The sequence below is a fragment of the Podarcis melisellensis genome (genome assembly GCF_964234715.1).
Source record: "Podarcis melisellensis genome assembly, chromosome: 2".
NCBI lineage: Eukaryota > Metazoa > Chordata > Lepidosauria > Squamata > Lacertidae > Podarcis > Podarcis melisellensis.
Genome location: NC_138529.1, coordinates 71317163 through 71336059, shown reverse-complemented (window position 1 = coordinate 71336059; position 18897 = coordinate 71317163). Strand labels below are relative to the sequence as shown.

At 43.5% G+C, this 18897-nt stretch overlaps 1 protein-coding gene across 3 annotated transcripts; it reads right to left on the bottom strand.

Annotated features, from left to right (window-relative positions):
* Positions 1-2303: 2303 nt before the first annotated feature.
* Positions 2304-12646, bottom strand: LOC309363773 (uncharacterized protein). Of its 3 annotated transcripts, none has more exons than XM_081900176.1 (6): positions 12576-12646; positions 11775-11925; positions 8193-8276; positions 6213-6260; positions 3997-4084; positions 2304-2439 (listed from the first exon to the last, which is right to left on the bottom strand). In XM_081900176.1, the coding sequence occupies exons 2-6, from the start codon at positions 11865-11867 to the stop codon at positions 2339-2341; spliced, it is 414 nt and encodes a 137-aa protein (XP_081756302.1). In that variant the 5' UTR covers positions 11868-11925; positions 12576-12646; the 3' UTR covers positions 2304-2338. The 3 variants fall into 3 exon arrangements, with proteins under 3 accessions (XP_081756302.1, XP_081756303.1, XP_081756304.1); XM_081900177.1 differs by having other exon boundaries at positions 11775-11984; positions 12576-12625; XM_081900178.1 differs by lacking the exon at positions 12576-12646 and adding an exon at positions 12229-12454.
* Positions 12647-18897: the final 6251 nt, after the last annotated feature.

The window sequence follows — 18897 nt, the reverse complement described above, 5'->3', positions numbered from 1 at the left end:
AAAGACCCCGCCCCACTTCCCACCTCTAAAGGCATAATCTTCCCCCTCTTTTTTGCTCTATCAGTAGATCAGTATCAGCTGTCAGAAGCTCCCCATAATTTTTTAGACCTCAGATGAAACAGATCCTAGCTTTTCTTCTGCATCATCTCAAGCAGTGATCTTCTGAATAAACATAAACCCAATTTTCTCAGCTGTTTCTGGCCTGCTGCATTTCAAAGACCTTATCTTCATAAGAAAGTCCAGGGATCTTTGAGGTCTATGCCCATCTGAAAATGCGGCACATCAATGAGGATAAGGCATTCAGGATTTTACAAACAGCAGTGTGTTAGGGCCATGCTGGCTGGGGATGATGTGAGTCCACAACATCTGAAGAGCAACAGCTTCTCCAACCCTGCTATAAAACTGTACAATAAACAAAAAGCTATGTATTTGGATTTCTGTTTCTTTAACCAAAGGGTGGGGAAATCTGTTGCCTTCTGCATATTGTTGGACTACATTTCCACCATCCCTGATAATTGCCCTTGCTGACTGGGGCTGATGGGAGTTGGAGTCCAACATCTGGAAGGCTATAATTTAGTGACCCAGATCACCTAGCTGGTTCAGTTGGGCTGAAGAATTGCAGTGCCTCTCTCTAGATGGCGCTGCAGCACAGAAAACAACACATTAGCTCTCTCCTGAGAGCTGCGCTGGTGCTGTAGGACCTAGGCACCCCAAGTCACTTTTTCGAATCCCCTTACAGTGTGATAAATATGCAAAAATGACCTGTTCTTACAGATCAAGGACTAATCCATTTCTTGAGGAAGAGTCTTCTTACAGCATGATGCACTATCCCAAAGCTACATTTGCTCACAGAAAGATTGCAACTGTTTCCAGTAAACAAAGATTTCCTTGAGAAGCAGCAGGTACACTAGACTTGCATGGCAATCTTTGCAGTCCAAGCCATTTATGCCGAAAAGGTGAACAACAGCCCTTTATTGGACCAAAGGGATGAGAAGAACCCAAACCCAAGGGCAACTCCTGGGTTACTTTTTTTCTTGATCTTCTTTGAAAAGGGGCATGTTTACCTCTTGCTTCCCTCCACATGCAGACATAAACTATGTAAGGCCTTGCATTGACAATCATTTCTCTGGAATAACACAAACAACTTTTTCCTTGTGGCTACTGTGATATTAACCTTGCTCCAACACCAGTAGCTTAATAACTGTTGGAAGTAAATGGAGATGGATGAAATCTGTCTGAACTAGACTCAGAGAAGCTTGGATTAAAATCCTGGCTTCCCTCCAACTCCCCTGCCAATCATCCCAGCCTCCAAATCATCCTTCCCATCACTCACCAGTTCTCCATAACACTTAGCTCCTTCTTTATTTACTGAACCTGGCCAGTGCGAGTGGTGGGAGGAACAATGGTGGGATCTAAGAAGGACAGAGGTTTGTCCCCACTGCCCCTTGCTGTATTACTATGTTGAGTACCAGTAGGAAAGCTGTGGTGGTCCTTGGGATTTGTAGTTTTCCCAAGGCTACTTCCAGGTGGCGGCGGGTGGCCTCCCTCTTCTTTCTCTGAACATCTCTATTAGCTAGGCAAGAAGAGGAAAGCCGAGGCTGATGGAGCAGGTGTTTAGTAGATGGGGAAAGGTGGCGAGTCAGCATTTCCCATGGGCAAAACCCAAAATTCTATAATAAACCATCAAGCCTCTAAGAAGTGATTCTCTACTCAACTCAGGCCTACAGATTTAAGTTTATGTTCCTAGGAATCAAACCCCAATGGACTTCTGAGTGAATGACCGTAGGAGCCTGCTGTTATTTGCCATTCAATTTTTTCTCATTTATTAAACTTATTAAATTTATTAAACACTCTGGGAGTGTGAGCATTCATCCCGACACAGCACAAAACGGTTTTTAAAGAGCACAATGATACTTTCATTCCAGGCAAATCCTGATGAGCTCTAATCAACCTCCTTCAGCCCAAATGTACCATTTTAAAAGTAAATGTCTGAATCTTGTGAGAGATGGCCGTTGGACTGGGCAAAAATTGATATCAACAGCATGGGGGAAGAACAAGCATTGGGATTCACTTGACACAGTTGGGGCAGAGAAGGAATTTAATATATTAAAACAAAGAGTTGGAAGGTCCCATGGTGGCCAACCAGGGGACACTTATTGATGGCAAGAGCAGTTTGACAATATAAACCAATTCCCTGGAGGGGTGATGGGCTCTCCATCACTGGAAGTCTTCAAACAGAGGCCATCTGTTGGGGATGGTCTAGTTCTGGATTTCCAGCATCAAACAATGAGTCCCCTTCCAACTCTATGATGGTAATATATTTTACTTTAGAGACACATCAACAAGCCGTCTGCTGCTGAACCACAGCTGGAGAGGTGTCCAACGATCTACTGGGTTCTGTACTTCTGTTGATCCTGTGACATCCTTTTCCAGATGTGCCTAAAGAAAGCATGAGACAAAGAGTACATTAAAACAATAGCTTTCCCCCTAAAACTTTCCTCCTTCAGGCAACTCTTTCATCATTGAAATGTCTGCTAAGGAGGAACTCCTGTGAATGACAGAAGTTTCTGGAGCAGCGGTGCATGCTATTGGGAGCACAGCCAGTTCTGATGGAATATTGCCAATAGGGCTGTGGGGCATTGCCGCACTTGAACCAAATGTGTCTCCCAGCACAATGTAGTAGGGGGAAATCGGCAAAGGGACTAAAGGTCACCTTCCAGGGAAACCTTTCCACTCTTTCTGACCTCACTGCATAGGCTGCAACACCTGCACAGTTTGGCTGGCTAAGCTCCATTTATTTCAGTGGGGAAATGAGCACGGGATTACAGCTACAGCCCAAGGCAACACACAGCATTGTCAGGCAACTGCTTTGGTCCAAATGCCCTGAAGCTACTTGGCTGGTACTTGGCCCTCTGACCCATCCATGTTCAATGACAGGAAGGTGTTGGTTGCCAGCCAGGAAGCTGCAGTGCCTGCAATAGGGGTGTGTGAGAGTGTTGGAAGGGCCTCATTGGGTGGTACCCCTTGAGTTGGCCTTGACCACCTGGTTAAAAACAGATCTGTGCTGGATCGGTTGGGTTATATATCTCGCTTACAGACTATCAGCCTTTTGGCATACATCTCTCACCCATCTGGGAAGATGCTAGTGATATGTCCATTATAAAGTGCACCTTCCTAACCCCCCAAGAAAGCAGGTGCATTGCAAGCAAGCAACAGCACTGAGGTGCTCTTGCACAACAAACCTGTTTTCAACCCTCTACCCCCACCCCGCCCACAGGATTTGTCTGTGGTAAGAAAAGTACTAATAGGAAAAGCACTGGCAGATGCCACTTGATGGTGACACTGTATAAACCCTGTGCAAAACAATCAGGGCAATTGCTCAATAAATGGGCCCATCTGGCACGGGTCATCTTTTCCCAATACTCACTCTGTTGCTTCACCCTTTTGCATCTATGTTTTCTCAAATGGCACAGGACAGGAGGTGCCGCATAAATGCTGCTATCCTAAGCAGAAGGGGAAAGCGCAACCCGCAGCAGCCGTGGTTTTAAGTGGCACAAAGGAGCTGCCTACCATGCAAACCTGACACAGAACTGGGCAGGAAGTGAGGCCATCACAAAGGAGTCTGTGGCTGTAGCTGACATCACCATGCGCCTTAGAGGCGGGAAATGATACGGCAGCATAAGTCGGAGAGGAAATGGACTCAAACAAGTGAGGTTAAACACCCTGGCATTTATCAGGCGGCATCTACATCAACTTTCTTAGAAATCAAGGCAGTGCTTGTCAGTCACCAGCTTACTTCATACATCACATGATTAAACAACCTAACAGGCAGCAGGGCGACACCTCTTCTGTCTCTCCCTTTTAACTTCAAGCCTTAACAACAACAACAAAAAATGATGAGCGGCTTCCTTCAATGCACTATGGTGCCTCCACCCCCGTTTATGTGAGGGCTGATTCTCATGTTATCTGCAGAAGCCCCACTTGAATTCCACAAACCTTCTGTGGCAGGGCACGATGTATTAGAACTTGGGTTGCTTCTCCCTTGAATGCTAGGTTTCTGAAATTCTTCCTCCTGGACGACAAGCTGCAAGAGAAATGTAAGCATCTGACATGAATGATAAGGCTATTGACAGTTACTAGCCATTATGGCTCTTTCTGCCCCTATTATGCCGCTTAGTAACAGTTGCTGAGAATGACACATGGAGAGAGGGCTGTTGCACCCAGGTTCTGCTTCTGGCTTCCCATAGCAGCCCCAAGAGGCTGGATGAGGTGGGCCTTTGGTCTGATCCACTAGGGGCTCTTCTGATGGCCCTGTGACACTGATAGGGGCTGTGACCCTGCTTGCTTTGCTTGCCAACCATCTCTACACATTGCCAAACCCTCATTCCTCCCCACTAAGCTCTTTGCTCACCAAACCCACCTACCCACCTCGCCAAAACACCACTTTCTGCACCATAGGTGCCAACTCCCTGAGGCCCTGGGCACCCACAAAATTCCCCATGAATGGGCTGGGCACCCACAAATTTTGCTGCCAGGGCCATGCACATTGTATGGCACCCATGGCCCCGGGCACCCACACTTCGGGGCCAAGTTGGCACTCCTGTTCTGCATCCCTTTGCTTACCTGTCCTTCCAACCCCTCCTATGCTGTGCTTTAAATGCATGGTGTGGACATGACCTAGGCTTAGGTATTATGGTAACAAACCTCTCCTTCTGCTTCAGATTCCACATTGTCTCCAGCAGTGTATCAGATATACAGTTGCAAAGCTATGTTGTGTGAGTCATGACGGAGCCTTTCCCCCTCTCTGTGTTGCTGGCAGTTTAACCACAGGCCAGCCTATGTCAGCAGGTGTCTTGCTGCTAGTCACTGTGACGGTTCTGAATACTTAGCAAACAGCCTCCTGTATTTTTAGTATGGGGTATTATTTACAATTTTTAAAACTGCAAGTTGCCTTGACCATTCCGGAATAAGAGATCTCTATGCACAGGTGATAGGAGCTAACCAATTTACTGAAATACTAGAAATGGGTGGTGGTGGTGGTGATACAATTTTAAATAGATTACTAGGTTCCGTTGTTGAAAAACAGCTTCCATCTCCATATAGGAGCATAGATCAATTGTCACAGAGCCCAAAGTAAAAGGACTAATGCAATTAGGGCACTAACTGATGAAGAATCTTAGGGCAAGCCTGTTCATATTTACTTGGAAGCAAGTCCTACTATGTTCAGTGGAGCCTACTCCCAAATAAGTGTGTTTAGGACTGCAGCTGTTTTCTTGGTTGCTAAGGGGTGATGGTAAAAAATGGAATTTAAACCGCATGTAGATCAACACTGGGGAACCTGTGCCTTTGTGTCTTTGTGAACCAGAGCCAGTGTGGTGTAGTGGTTAAGAGCGGTAGTCTCGTAATCTGGGGAACCGGGTTCGCTTCCCTGCTCCTCCACAGGCAGCTGCTGGGTGACCTTGGGCCAGTCACACTTCTCTGAAGTCTCTCAGCCCCACTCACCTCACAGAGTGTTTGTTGTGGGGGAGGAAGGGAAAGGAGAATGTTAGCCGCTTTGAGACTCCTGAAGGGGAGTGAAAGGCGGGATATCAAATCCAAACTACTACTACTACTACTACTACTACTACTACTCTTCTTCTTCTTCTTCTTCTTCTTCTTCTTCTTCTTCTTCTTCTTCTTCTTCTTCTTCTTCTTCTTCTTCTTCTTCTCCAGATGTACTGGACTCTCCTTCCTTGGAGGTTTTCAAGCAGAGGTCGTATGGCCATCTGTCATGGATGCTTTAGTTGAGATTCTTGCCTTGCAGGGGATTGGACTAGATGACCCCTGGGGCGCCTTCCAACTCTACAATTCTATGAACATCTGGAGGGCAACATTTTCCATTAGGCTATTGGAATAGACTGGCTCCTGGTCCATCCATCAGTAGCACAGTGGCTTGCCTCAAGATTTCAGGCTCATTCTTTTCGCTGGTTGATACTAAAGTTTGTTCTCAATCATGCGAGCTGATCTCGCACATTTCATGGCATTATTGATGAGGAGCAATTTCAAATGACCCAAATATGCTGTTTGAATGGATGTGCTAGTTCGTCCTCTCCCCAGAGTTTGGTCACTCCCCAGATGTAACTTGATCCCAGGCTTCTGTGATCAGTCTTTAGGAACATCAGGTGCCACTTTTTTTTTTTTTAAAAAGGCATTTTTTATTCCATTTAACTTACCCATTTCCGTGGTCGACCCCTGGGCCTTTTTTCAACCGAGGTGTGTACCTGCAATAATGGAGAAACAAAAAGAACCTTCTGATTAGTCAACAGGTGGTCACTGAAGCAAAGGAATGAGAAACTCTACATTTCCCCCTCAAAGTGCAGTGCCTCTCTCTCTCTCTCTCTCTCTCTCTCTCTCTCTCTCTCTCTCTCTCTCTGTGTGTGTGTATGTGTGTGTGAGATTTCTTTGGAAAGAGGCCACACTGAAAGATAAACAGTGATATGTGACAGCATGAGCATTAAGAAGATGACTGGGAAACCACTGACAGAACAAACAAATTGAGGAAGCTGCCATATATAGAGTCAGACCAATGGTCTATCTAGTTCAGTATTATTGCCTATGCTGACTGGCAGCAACTCTCAAGATTTTCCAATCAGAGGCTCCCTAGGCTCCCTTACATCTTGGCAAGGAGCTGTATCATCGCCCCCTCCCCTTTGTGGCCTTGGCAAGCAATGTTGGCTGCCCAAAGCAACAGAGGAGCAGCTCAGGGAGCGCACAGGCAGGTGTTCCAGCTCCTAGTCACTCCAAGCCAGAGTGGAGAGGTATGGTTTTTGTGTCCCTCTGTGCTTGCGCCCTTGGTGGGGCCAACCTGGCTAGCTCCTAGGTACACACCTGTTTCAGGGTCTTTGCCCGCCTTCCCTGGAAATTGAATCTATAACCCTCTAAGCAGATGCTCTACCCACGAGCTATGGGTCCTTCTCTAAGTAAGCTATTGGCAACAGATAGGAAGGTGCTGAAGATGCTTAGGTCGATGCAGGTGGTGCAGTGCATTTTGCCTCAAGCACCAAAACGAGACATGTCGTCCCTAGCAGAGGCTAGCCTATGTCGGGTCTTTCCTGAGCATTCATTCTGAATTCATCTTGGTTTGCTTGCACAGTGATTATGTGGCTTCCCCTTCATCATTCATCTATCCCACACTTTTCTGTGCATTTCCCTGTCACTTTCCTAACTGCAAACCCACCACCTCTTTTAAAAAGTGGATTTGTTACACAATGGCAACTGAGCTCTTTAATGCAATTTAATCCACTAGGGGGCAGCTCAAAGGAACCTGGCAGTGATTTATATTACAGTAGTGGAGAATTATGAAAAACAACTGGACAACAGCAGCTGCCCAAGGGAGACGATGTTGAGTTTGCAGCTGGTGAAATATATTTATGCAGAGGTGGTAGATAATTAAAGGAGGCTTCTAGGCTGCATGGAATTTGCATGTGAATTTAATCATTTCTAAAGCTATAGGAATGAGAGGATGCCAAATGCTTAAAGATGGGTACATATTACATCACAATTAATGCAGCATTGCTGGTGAGGTTATTCTTCAGTCTTTGGCAGGAATGCCCTTGGGTTTCATTATTCTGGTCCCAAGCATACCAAAAAATAACTAAAATAATTAAATCACCTGTTCAGGCTTCCTAGTAACTGTTATTATTGAATATATAGATGGACAACATGAGAGCTTGTTGCTCTAAAGAGCTCCTGACTTGGATGTTAGCTGCAGCTGGAATTTTAATAGCTTAGCAACGGAAAACCTTGAAAAATCTGCATTTGGCTGTGTGGTATAAGAACCTATAGAATTTGGCTATGGGGGGGAATCACACACAAATTGTGAGTTTCCAGGAGGTTGGAGGATCCAGAATATTTCTGTGCCATCTGGTGGAATTTTATTTCTTATGCTCGATAGTCGCCATCTATGTCCGCTCAGGAAGTATCAATTTCTTGATTTATATTGGTGTGTTACTATTTCCTTTTCTTACAATTTATTGCTTATCAGCTTTTTATATGGTATGCTGCAATGCCCAGCTAATAATGAGGTGCTAATAATGTCAATAAAATTTTGAAAATAATAATAATAAAGATGGACACCTTCCTTCTCTCCCTTCTCGGGGGATATGGGTTGAGTGCCAATCAGCATGAAAGCTCTTTCTGTCACTAGTTCTTACCATCTGTCCACTCCCAGCACTCTGCTTTTTGCTTCCTTTTGGCCTTCCACGAGGTTTCTTTGGTGGCAATGGCCCAACAGGCTCCTGTTCAGATAGGGAAGGGGCATTTACTTGTACAGTACAGAGCAAAGATCGTGTATTTCACACACATTAAAAGGGCAGCAGCAGCAGCACAAAACAAAAGCAACCAGAAATCGAACAGGAATTTTATTAACCCAGGTGCTTTTGCGCAACGAGCTCTTTATCAGGACAAACAGTAAGGAGCAGCTCATATCCACTGCAATTTCTTAGATGGATAGCTGCAAAAGGAGGGACAGTCCTAACCTACAGTAAGTCTCACTGACTTCAGTGGGGCTTACTCCCCAGTTAAGTAGGGTTATGGTTGCAGCCTAAGTCACACTCAGAGTAGAAATCATTTAAGTTAGCTGAGTTAATTGATTGCAGTAGGGCTACCCCAAGTACAAGGGTGCTAACTTGAGTAAAATATTGAGGGGTGGGGTAGGTAAGCCCTGCCCCACACAATTGATCAAATAATTTATTGGGCCCCCTGAAGGGACATTGTCCCCTAGGAGTTGGCTTCTATGCTCAAGTATGACTTGGATGCAGCCCTTGCATTGCGTTTGTCAGAATTCAAATTGGCCCATGCCTTAATCCAAGACAAAATGTTAAGAGTTTTTATCATATAAGCTTAAATAAATTAAAATAAAATAGGGATGTGATTATGCAAGTGTTTTCATTCTGTGGGAGAATGATGAATGCCCTCCAATGAGAAGAGAGACCTTAACATTATTTTTTTTTTGAAAAAAGGAAGTAGTGGATAAATAAAACTAGTACAAACATCATTAAAGGAGAGGGAGAAAGAATAGCTGTAAATGAACATGGAGTAAAGGTGAAATGAATATTTACAAAGATTAGAAATTTGGCAATTGTTCCACTTAGATCATGTATAATTTTGAATAAAGATATTTCAAAGTAAAATATTTTGCATATGCCTTTGAATATGTGACATTTGTAACTCATCATGCAAAACCCAAATGATTAAGAACTCTGGAGTGTTTCAGTTTTGGCAATCCAAAATTTCATATGCAACCAACTGTCAGCTATTCATTACCATTTCATGTAATCCATACAATTCTATGAGATAAAAAGTGACATGCACAGTGACTATAAAACACAAGTACTCATTCTTCGCCAACCATCAAGTACTGTCAACCAAAGCAGTGAATTGCAAGCTAAGTTCTTGCAATGGTGAGGTGCTTTGGAAGCCTATTAAGAATTTGCTGGTGTGGACTGAGGGCAAATGATATAGCCATGATACTGATGCTAAGCATCTTTGGATCTGGTTAGTGCCTGGATGGGAGATTTCAAGGGAAATTGCTGTATACTGCCTTAGGTTTCATGGATATAAAGCATGGTATAAATGTTCTAGATAAAGATTTCCCAATGAGAAAAACAACACCTCGTCCATCATCAGTGTTGGATTTACATATAAGCTAAACAAGCTATAGCTTAGGGCCACACTATCTTGGCCCCCCAAAAAATAATTAAAGTAAAAACAACAACACCTGGATGTACATTTCCAAAATATAAGATAAAAAACAAATAAAATAAAATCTACATACAGAAAATGGCTTTAGATACCTATTAGGTCCATAAATTGCCATATAGCATACATTCAACACAAAAAACAGTGACAATTTGTTGTTGACAAAGGACAGCTGGACATATAAACGGCCCCATTACCTTCAGTAGCTTAGGGCCTCATCAACCCTAAATCCGGCCCTGTATTGATATTCTACTGTGCTGTACAGCAATAGGGGGACACTATGTATATCGGGGTCAGCAAGGTTTATTTTGCCTGGGCCGGATTGGTCCTGCGGAGGTCCCTCCATGGGCTGGATCATGCGCACGACTGCGATTTTTGGCATCTACGTACGCGATTTTTGACGCCCCGGAAGCAAGTCCCTGCACCACGCTGCAGCAACTTAGCGCAGTGCATGAGCAGGCGGCTTGGTTCGGGGGCGGCTTGTGGGCTGGTCAAACGACCTCTGCGGGCCTCTTCTGGCCCATGGGCCTTAGGTTGCTGACCCATGGTATATATTCTAGGATGTTCTAACAGTGCATGAGAGTTAGGTGAATTGTGCTCCATTTGGAGTATGAACTCTAGAGCATGCCCCAGAATCCTTTGCAACATGGAGCAGTTCCTTGGCAGGTATAGAAAGTGTTCCCTGAAAAAAAATGAAAACCCCTACTATATACTAAGTGTAGCAATGCTGTCAGATATTTAAAGACTACTATCCAAATGCTTCAGTGTATCAACTCACAAATATCGAGAGAACATTTGAGTGACTAGGAAACTTCAAGAGAGTATTTGACATGGATATTTGCAAAAGAGAATTCTGAGGAGAATGTTGTGAGAACAACTTCATTTTCATTCCAAGATGGGGCAAGAGCAGTGCAAATGTTGTTGAGCATCACTGGTAAATTTCAGTTCCCTTTAAAAACAGGTTTATGGTGAGAAAAGAAATTTCCCAGGGCATACAGGTCAGCAGATAAACAAACATATGTCACCCTCCACCTAGAATTGAGTCATTGATGTTGCACATCAAAATGTTTAGGGTCATTTTGGCAGTCCAGTATTATTCAGAAGTCAATCCCTAATTTTGTCTCACAATGTTAACCCTCACAGTCTCCTCCCTCCTCAAAGTGCACCAGCATTGGCAAGCCTGAAGAAACCCAGGGATACCAGGGAGCTGGGATATAGTCCCACTCTTGCTGGTGGCATTGGCAGGGTCTTGCAGACCTGGAATTCCTGACTGGAAGTTGCTCTGACTGCTCAGGCCAGGGACAAACAGCACCAAAAGTTGGTGGCACTACAGCTGCCATCCATATGTTAAACTGTACAAGTTTGCTCACAAAGCAATTGCCCTGCCAACTGAGATGCATTTAAGTGCATTTCAATCTGACTGCAAGTCAGGTTAAGATGCCATCCAGACTTCCCCAACCTGGTGCCTCTAGATGCTTTCTACTACAACTTGCACCAACCCCAGTCAGCACAAAGTCCAATTCCTGGTTTCAAGAAGGAATGGGGGTTGGAGACATCTCCAGACCTTTTGGACTTCCCTTTCTAATCTTCAGCCAATCTCTCAAGGTAAGGAGACCTCCCTGGCTACATAAGATGTGCCCCTTCACATGCCTGTGAAAGTGGCCCCAGCTGTCTCAACCATACTCAGTATTAGCAGCTGATACTGAAGAAATGAATCACGCTCCTCTTTGAAGCTGTAAGATATGCTGCTAGATATGCCTTTCCCAGTTTAGCGAAGGTTGAACAATCAACCAATCACTCACTTAACAGTAGACAGGTTAATTTCTTGCCTAGTAGAATGTATTGCCTAGTAGAAAAAAGAGCCCTTGAACCCAAACATTAGAGCTTTCTGGACATGCCGAACTGTTTTGAGGGTCACACCTAAGTTTAGTCATTCTAATAATACCACTTTCTTTATGCCTAAAAAACTGTCATCAGCTTCCTTCTTATAAATCTTAACATGGTGAGAAGGCAAAGCGCCGAGGCTGAACGCTTACCTGCGGCTGCTTCCTCGGCCGTCCCCTCTTTCGTTTGGGCAGCTCGGTCAGAACAGTGGACCCTGGTCCCGCCTGCTTCCCAATGTTGCTCATAGCGGCACTTCACCAGCCTCTGGAGATGATCAGCCAATAGTTTTTCCCACGCTGCAGCCTTTTAAAGGAACAGGAGTGAACAATCCCACTTCTACCCTGCTTGTTCTCAGCTGTACGCTGCAGAAGGAGGAATGCAGGCACATCTGACTGGGCACTCCCCTCGAGGCTTTCAATACCCCACCGGAAGAATCTTAGGACAAAGTATCATCATGTTCTCCCACCTTTTCCTTCCATCCTCAGCGAGTCCCAAAGTCTTTATGGAGGCCCTCAACAGCTCCTATCTGTGGGTTGTGTTAGCTCCAAAGGGCTCAGGGATGTTCTCCTGCATGGCTCCCACAGAAGGCTCCACACAGCAACCTACCATAAATGATGGAGGAACCAACTGGAGGTAGCCAATTCAGTGGGGTTTATGCAGAAGAACTTTTCAGCTCTGTGCAACTCAGGCTAGTGGCCAAATATTCAACAAAAATAAGCTTCCTCCCCAAGGAAGATAGAGAAAAGCATCTGAAAGAGGAGGGTATACTAGGCAGGATCACCGGCAGCATTTTAACACTATTTCTTGTCCCTCCCTCTGTACCAAAGATTCATTAAGAGAATCATCTGATCAGCATCAGGGCAAAGGTGACTTCCCAGTTTCTTTTAACAGGCAATCCACATGTGCATTTTAGATACAGACCCAGAAAGGTGGTGAAGAAAGAGGAAGCTTACCTGTCAAGAACTTAGATAGCACAACTTGCTCTGGCCCCTGTACACTCAGACACCTAAAGAAGGGAGCGGGGAGTAGAAAAAGAGTGGTTCAGTGAGTCACCCTTTTCCTGCTCGGGGTGGGGAGGGGTGGGGAGGTGGATCGCTAGTTTTGAGAGCTACGTATGTTCATTTCAGGAGCCTCACTCTTCACAATGCCTGTCTGCAGTTCACTCCTGGTTAGTGATACGGAAAGCAGGTTGAGTGCTGCTGCCTATGTTCTAGTGATGGCAGTCTTGAGCTGTGGCAGCAAGTGAAACTTGAAAACGTTCACTTTTTAACTCAGCTAGACTCAGGCAGGGAGGGAAACCCCACCAACCCAACCAGAAAGCACTGGTTCTCTCAGCTTCCCCATTTACTACAAATAAAACCAATTTCCTAAAGAGCGAGCAAGAGGGATCTGAACAGAGAGGACATAACGTTTTTATGCAGCAGCAGCAGCAGCAGCAGCGAGAAGAGGGTGATTCCAAGCATCGTGACCTTGTTTCTCTAAAACTTCTTTCTCATATGAAGAAATGAAACATACACTGGGTTTGAGATGAGGCAGAGTGGTTCTAGGTCTGCATGCAAAACTCTTTGGGGCTTTTGTCATACGTCAGCCTTCACAGTGACACACAGGACTGGAAACTTACCCAGATTAGAATTAAGTAAGCACAGCTAGGGATTTAAACTAAGGTCAGGCCTGCAACACAGATGCCTGAGTTTCTAGTCGGCCACTGATGTGAGCAAGTAGAAGCGCAAGAAAGAGAGCACTCGCTTCTCCCCAAAGAGCATGTGAAGCTGTCTTATACTGAGTAAGACTGGTTAAACCTGCAGTCCTGTTTTCCTATCTCTCCAGGGACTCAATCAGAGGTCATTTGCTACAGGAGGCTTTCCACTGTAGAAGCCAGGAATTGAACCGGGGAACTTCTAATACAAAGCTTGTGGTCTTCCACTGAGCCATGAAAGGTCATTCCCTAAGAGAAAAGTCCTGCCTTTTAGTTTTTTGGATGGACCTGCTTACAAAGTGCAAGGACAACATCTGTTATCCTAGGTAAAGGTAGTCTTACTCAGTATAAGACAGCTTCACATGCTCTTTGGGGAGAAGCGAGTGCTCTCTTTCTTGTAAAGGGATCCCTGACCATTAGGTCCAGTTGTGACCGACTCTGGGGTTGCGGCGCTCATCTCGCTTTATTGGCCGAGGGAGCCGGCATACAGCTTCCGGGTCATGTGACCAGCATGACTAAGCCACTTCTGGCAAACCAGAGCAGCGCATGGAAATGCCGTTTACCTTCCCTCCAGAGCGGTACCTATTTATCTACTTGCTCTTTGACGTGCTTTCGAACTGCTAGGTTGGCAGGAGCAGGGGCCGAGCAACGCGAGCTCACCCTGTTGCAGGGATTCGAACTGCTGACCTTCTGATCAGCAAGCCCAAGGCTCAGTGGTTTAACCCACAGCACCACCCACGTTATCCCAGCATGTACCAAATAGCTACACATCACTGCTAATATTTCACCCCTAAGTCTATTGATGATGTTTTACTCTGTTAAAGAGTGAGGCCGTAAGTAGACTTGCATCCCCCTAAGAGAGGAAATAGATGCCCTGCTTAGGATCTGCTGGATCCAGATGCAGACAAAAAGAAAGAGTCAGTAAATGTGTGTGAAACATATGAATTCTTCACCCCAAAGCAGAAAGATCTGCCTTATAGATCTGGGGTTCTCGGCAACAGCTGGGGAGTGAGTCTGGTTTAAGTGTTAACAGCATATAAAAACCTACAGTGTTGAAAAAATAGTCTCACCCAGCAGGAGCTGAGGAGGGTGGGAAAGCCACTCAAAGTCACACAGGCGGGAAGTCATCTATCTTTGTGAAATACAACAGTTAAGACACTTAGATGGGTCCTTCCAAACTCAGTGTGGTCTTTATTTCATTCCACATCCTCAGCAAAAACCAACAACCCTGTGGCCTGTGGTAGTAGGATTTCCAGTCTTTGCAGACTGTACTGGAAACAATGACGGCTTCCTGATTTCACTCACACCAAGTGATTTATGGCTGCACACCACATTTTGCAGAAGAGAATGTTTTCAAGTTATTACTCTCTGAACCTGTGCAGATAAGGAATGCAAAGAGGACCTCTCCAGAACACAGAAAGCCAGGTGCAGAGGCTAGATTAGCTAGGCTAGATGAATATATGTATCTGGAGATGCTGGTAGACAGGGTGAACATGGAGCCAGAGGCAGCGCTACTCATGTACCCAGTTACCCCAGGTTCTCATGGGGTTAATATTCTCTCTCTCTCTCTCTCCACTCATATCGAGACTTATTTGGTCACTCAAATGAAATTAATCTTGTGATGTGAATCAGAATCCCTGTATCAGCACTCACCATATCACAAACATCTTTTCAAAATACACTAAGATTATTCTGGGAGATCCCAGATCAAGAACAGGGAATACACACACTATAATATGAATCCTTGCCTTGCTGAGGTCCCACGGCAAAGCTCACAAAACTCTTTGCAAAGAATGTATCATTGAGGGGCTCTAAGGGTGTGGGAGCCCCCTTCTTTATTAAATAGACCTTCTGTTACATCCACATGACCAAATTAAACACCCTCTCCCTCAACATTAACAAACCAAGTAAGAAATCTAAATTAGAAGAAATCATTTGAATCACTTTCTGCAGACAGTTTTGGGGGACTGATTACGACTTGCAACTGCTCTGTTTCATGGAACACAGATTTCTTTTGAGCTTTAGACATTTTCTAGATTGCACGTTTGCCAGATTCAACTAACCGGTCCTGCTGGTGGAAGCCAACTGGCACAATGGGGAGTCTGCCCCTCTTCCCTAATTGCTCCCTCGCCAACTGGCTCAGGGGGTCAGGAGAATCCCCAGAGCAGTATGCAAGGAGAGGAGAAGGGAGATTGTTCCATCGGGCTGTTCCCAAATAGCTGAATAGCTATAATACAGGATAGGGTTCCTGTCTCTGTTGACAGCTGTGTAGATAGAAGAAGGTTAGATATGTCATGAGTGCTGAATTTCCCCTTTCTACATAACTTTTAAAGGGGCAGCAATCCTGACCTCCTTTGCATCCTATTCTTTCTTCTTCTGGGATGTGATGGGACATACCCTACAACCCCCTTGCCTTAAATGAGCTGGCAAAGGCACCATTTCCCTCTTGGGAAGCACCTGGTCGGGCATGCTGCCCTTTATGTCCCCCCAAATCCCTGCTTCATATGCCAAACAGGGATACCTTAGGTTAAGTACTTAATTCGTTCTGGAGGTTCGTTCTTAACCTGAAGCACCACTTTAGCTAATGGGGCCTCCTGCTGCTGCCGTGCCACCGGAGCATGATTTCTGTTCTCATCCTGAAGCAAAGTTCTTAACCTGAGGTACTATTTCTGGGTTAGCGGAGTCTGTAACCTGAAGCGTATGTAACCTGAAGCGTATGTAACCCGAGGTACCACTGTAATGTTTTTGCTTATCTGTTCAGAATGTTTTGGGACAAACTGATCAGAGCAAAAAGTTGACAAGATATTTCTTTACTATCTGCATTTGCAACTATGAGAATGGGCACATCAAAAATTAAATGGTTACATTCTAAGGTGCAGGACTGGGGAAACTCTGGTGTTGGGACTCCAGTTCCCATCAGCCCTAGCCACCACTGCCAATGATCATGTATGATGGGGGCCAGAGTCCAGCAACAGATGGAGGGTTAAAGGTCTCCCATCCTTCCTCTGTTGGTTTAAACTGTTTTGTGGCATCTGACTGAGAGCCCAGATGAAGTTGAATTTTCCAATTAAGTATTGAATGAGGTTTGCAGGAAAAGTTAATTCTATTGTAGACAATGGAAATAAGGAATAAATTCCTGATAGCTGAAGAGATTCCAGATAGCTTGTGGCAGCAATTATGGTAGGCATATATGAAATCATCCTTGTGTATCAATTTGTTGGGGAATTACTATACATTGTTAACACGCTGGTTTGTAAGACGAAGGAGATGAAAGTAGAGCTGTCTTGGTGCTGGCTCTTCTTGTGGGTGACATAATCAAGAAAGTGGGAATCAGGTTTTCTGGATGAGAATTATTGCAAAACATTCCAAGACAGCAAGGATCTTTGCTCCATTACACCCTCAAAATATAATTTTTGGATGTTTTAATGAGTTAGGTATGAAACAGGAAACAGTTTCACTTAGTAACAGCAGCAATATGTTTAATTGCTCATTACTGGGGAAGAAAGAGGTGCCATCTATTCATGTGTGTGGAAATAAGTGGTGGCGCATGATTAGTTGTTTCAAGTTAACTCATTATGTTTGGTATAGAGAAAAATAAAGAAGATTAGAAATTGGCATTTGCTTAACAAGTTTTTTCCGTATTGGAGTAAAAATAGTGGTAATGTGGATAATGAAGATGAACTAAATGTACTGAATTGAATTATATTGAGGAAATAAGAGTTGAATATTTGCCAAACTGATATATTTATTACTGACACTGTATATTCATTATTTTGCATGCAATATGCCATTTTCCCCAGTACATTTATTAAAGAAAAATGAAGGTTTGGGGATGGAAGATCTGATCCCTATCTTTAGGGTTAGATGGAATAGTTCATCTCCAGATGATGTGATTTTCATATATAAATTTTTATTAAGTTTTTCTTTAACAAATAATTTTGACAACCATGTTTACCAATTTACAGTTTTTGAACTTCCACCAGTACCTCCTTCAATCATCCATTTTTCATATCTTTACACATTTTCTATGTAGTATTGCTGATTTGATAATAACCTTCCATCTCAGTTTCTTTCTTACAATATACCTTGGTTTATCACAAAGCCTCTTTAAAACCCACTAGCGTTGTCTGTTCATCACATACAGTTTTCAGATATTCCGTAAACTTTCCCCAGTCCTCAATGAATTTGTGATCTTTCTGATATCTAATTTTTCCAGTCATTTTATCCAATTCTGCATAATCCATAAGTTTCATTCTCCACTCAGTAAAGGTCGGTAGTTCCTCTTGTTTCCATTTTTGGGCCATTAGTATTTTTGCCGCTGTAACTGCATATTGAAACAGTTTATAATCACATCTTTTTATCTCTCTTCCTGTTATTCCTAACAAAAAGGCTTCTGGTTTTTTTAACAAACGTATATTTAAACATCTTTTTCAATTCATTGTATATCATTTCCCAGAAACCCTTTACCTTCTTACATTCCCACCACATATGAAAAAATGAACCTTCTTTTTCTTTACATTTCCAACACTTATTACATGTTTTATACATTTTTGCTAACTTTACGGGTGTAATATACCATCTGTAAACCATTTTCATAATATTTTCCTTTAACGCCGTACATGCAGTGAATTTCATATTATCATTCCATACCTTTTCCCAATCATCCAATTGTATATTATAACCAAAATCTCTGGCCCATTGAATCATGACCGACTTTATCTCCTCATCTTTTGTTTGCCATTCCAAAAGTATTTTGTACATTTTTGACAATATCTTAACATCATTATCAATTATCTCCATTTGAAATTTTGATTCTTTCTCTGTAAATCCCCTCTCTTTGAGGTCCATTTTGAACTTTTCATTTACCTGAAGATAATGCAACCAATCATACACATACTCTTTAACTTGTTCATATGGCTTCATTACTAACTCACCATAAGTTATCCAATTTCCTCTCATATTAATTTTCTTTACACTCAATATCTCTAATGGTGACAACCAGTGCGGAACTTTAGGTTCCAGTATATTTTTGTACCTCTCCCATATTTCTAATATGGAGCTCCTGAAAATATGATTATCAAAACCCTTATGAGTTTTCTTCTTCTCCAACCATAAGTAGGCGTGCCAACCAAATCTATTATCGAAACCCTCTAGGTCCAATAGTTTGTTGTTTTTTAGTTTTATCCAGTCCCTTAACCAACAGAGACAAGAAGCTTCATAGTATAGTTTCAAGTCCGGCAGGGCAAAACCGCCTCTTTCTTTGGCATCTGTTAGTAACTTAAATTGTATTCTAGGCTTCTTGCCTTGCCAAATATATCTTGAAATCATTCTTTGCCACTCTTTGAACACGCTTGTTCCCCTGATTATAGGGATCGTTTGAAACAGAAATAGCGTCTTTGGAAGCACACACATTTTAATCGTTGATATTCTGCCCCCAAAAGACAGTTTCATTCTACTCCAAGTTTCTAAGTCTTTCTTGATGCCGTTCCACACCGGTATATAGTTGAAGTATATATATCAGACGTCGATATTTTTGGGGGTCAGCCAAATTCCTATATATTTTATCTTTTTAGCCACTT

Excerpts from the sequence above, each read along its gene's own strand:
- LOC309363773 (XM_081900176.1), bottom strand. The coding sequence starts at position 11,867 with ATGAGCAACATTGGGAAGCAGGCGGGACCAGGGTCCACTGTTCTGACC. Across the intron at positions 4,085-6,212 it reads GGGGTCGACCACGGAAATGG|CTTGTCGTCCAGGAGGAAGA; the intron begins GTAAGTTAAATG and ends TTTCTCTTGCAG. Across the intron at positions 2,440-3,996 it reads ATCGTGCCCTGCCACAGAAG|GCACATCTGGAAAAGGATGT; the intron begins GTTTGTGGAATT and ends TGCTTTCTTTAG.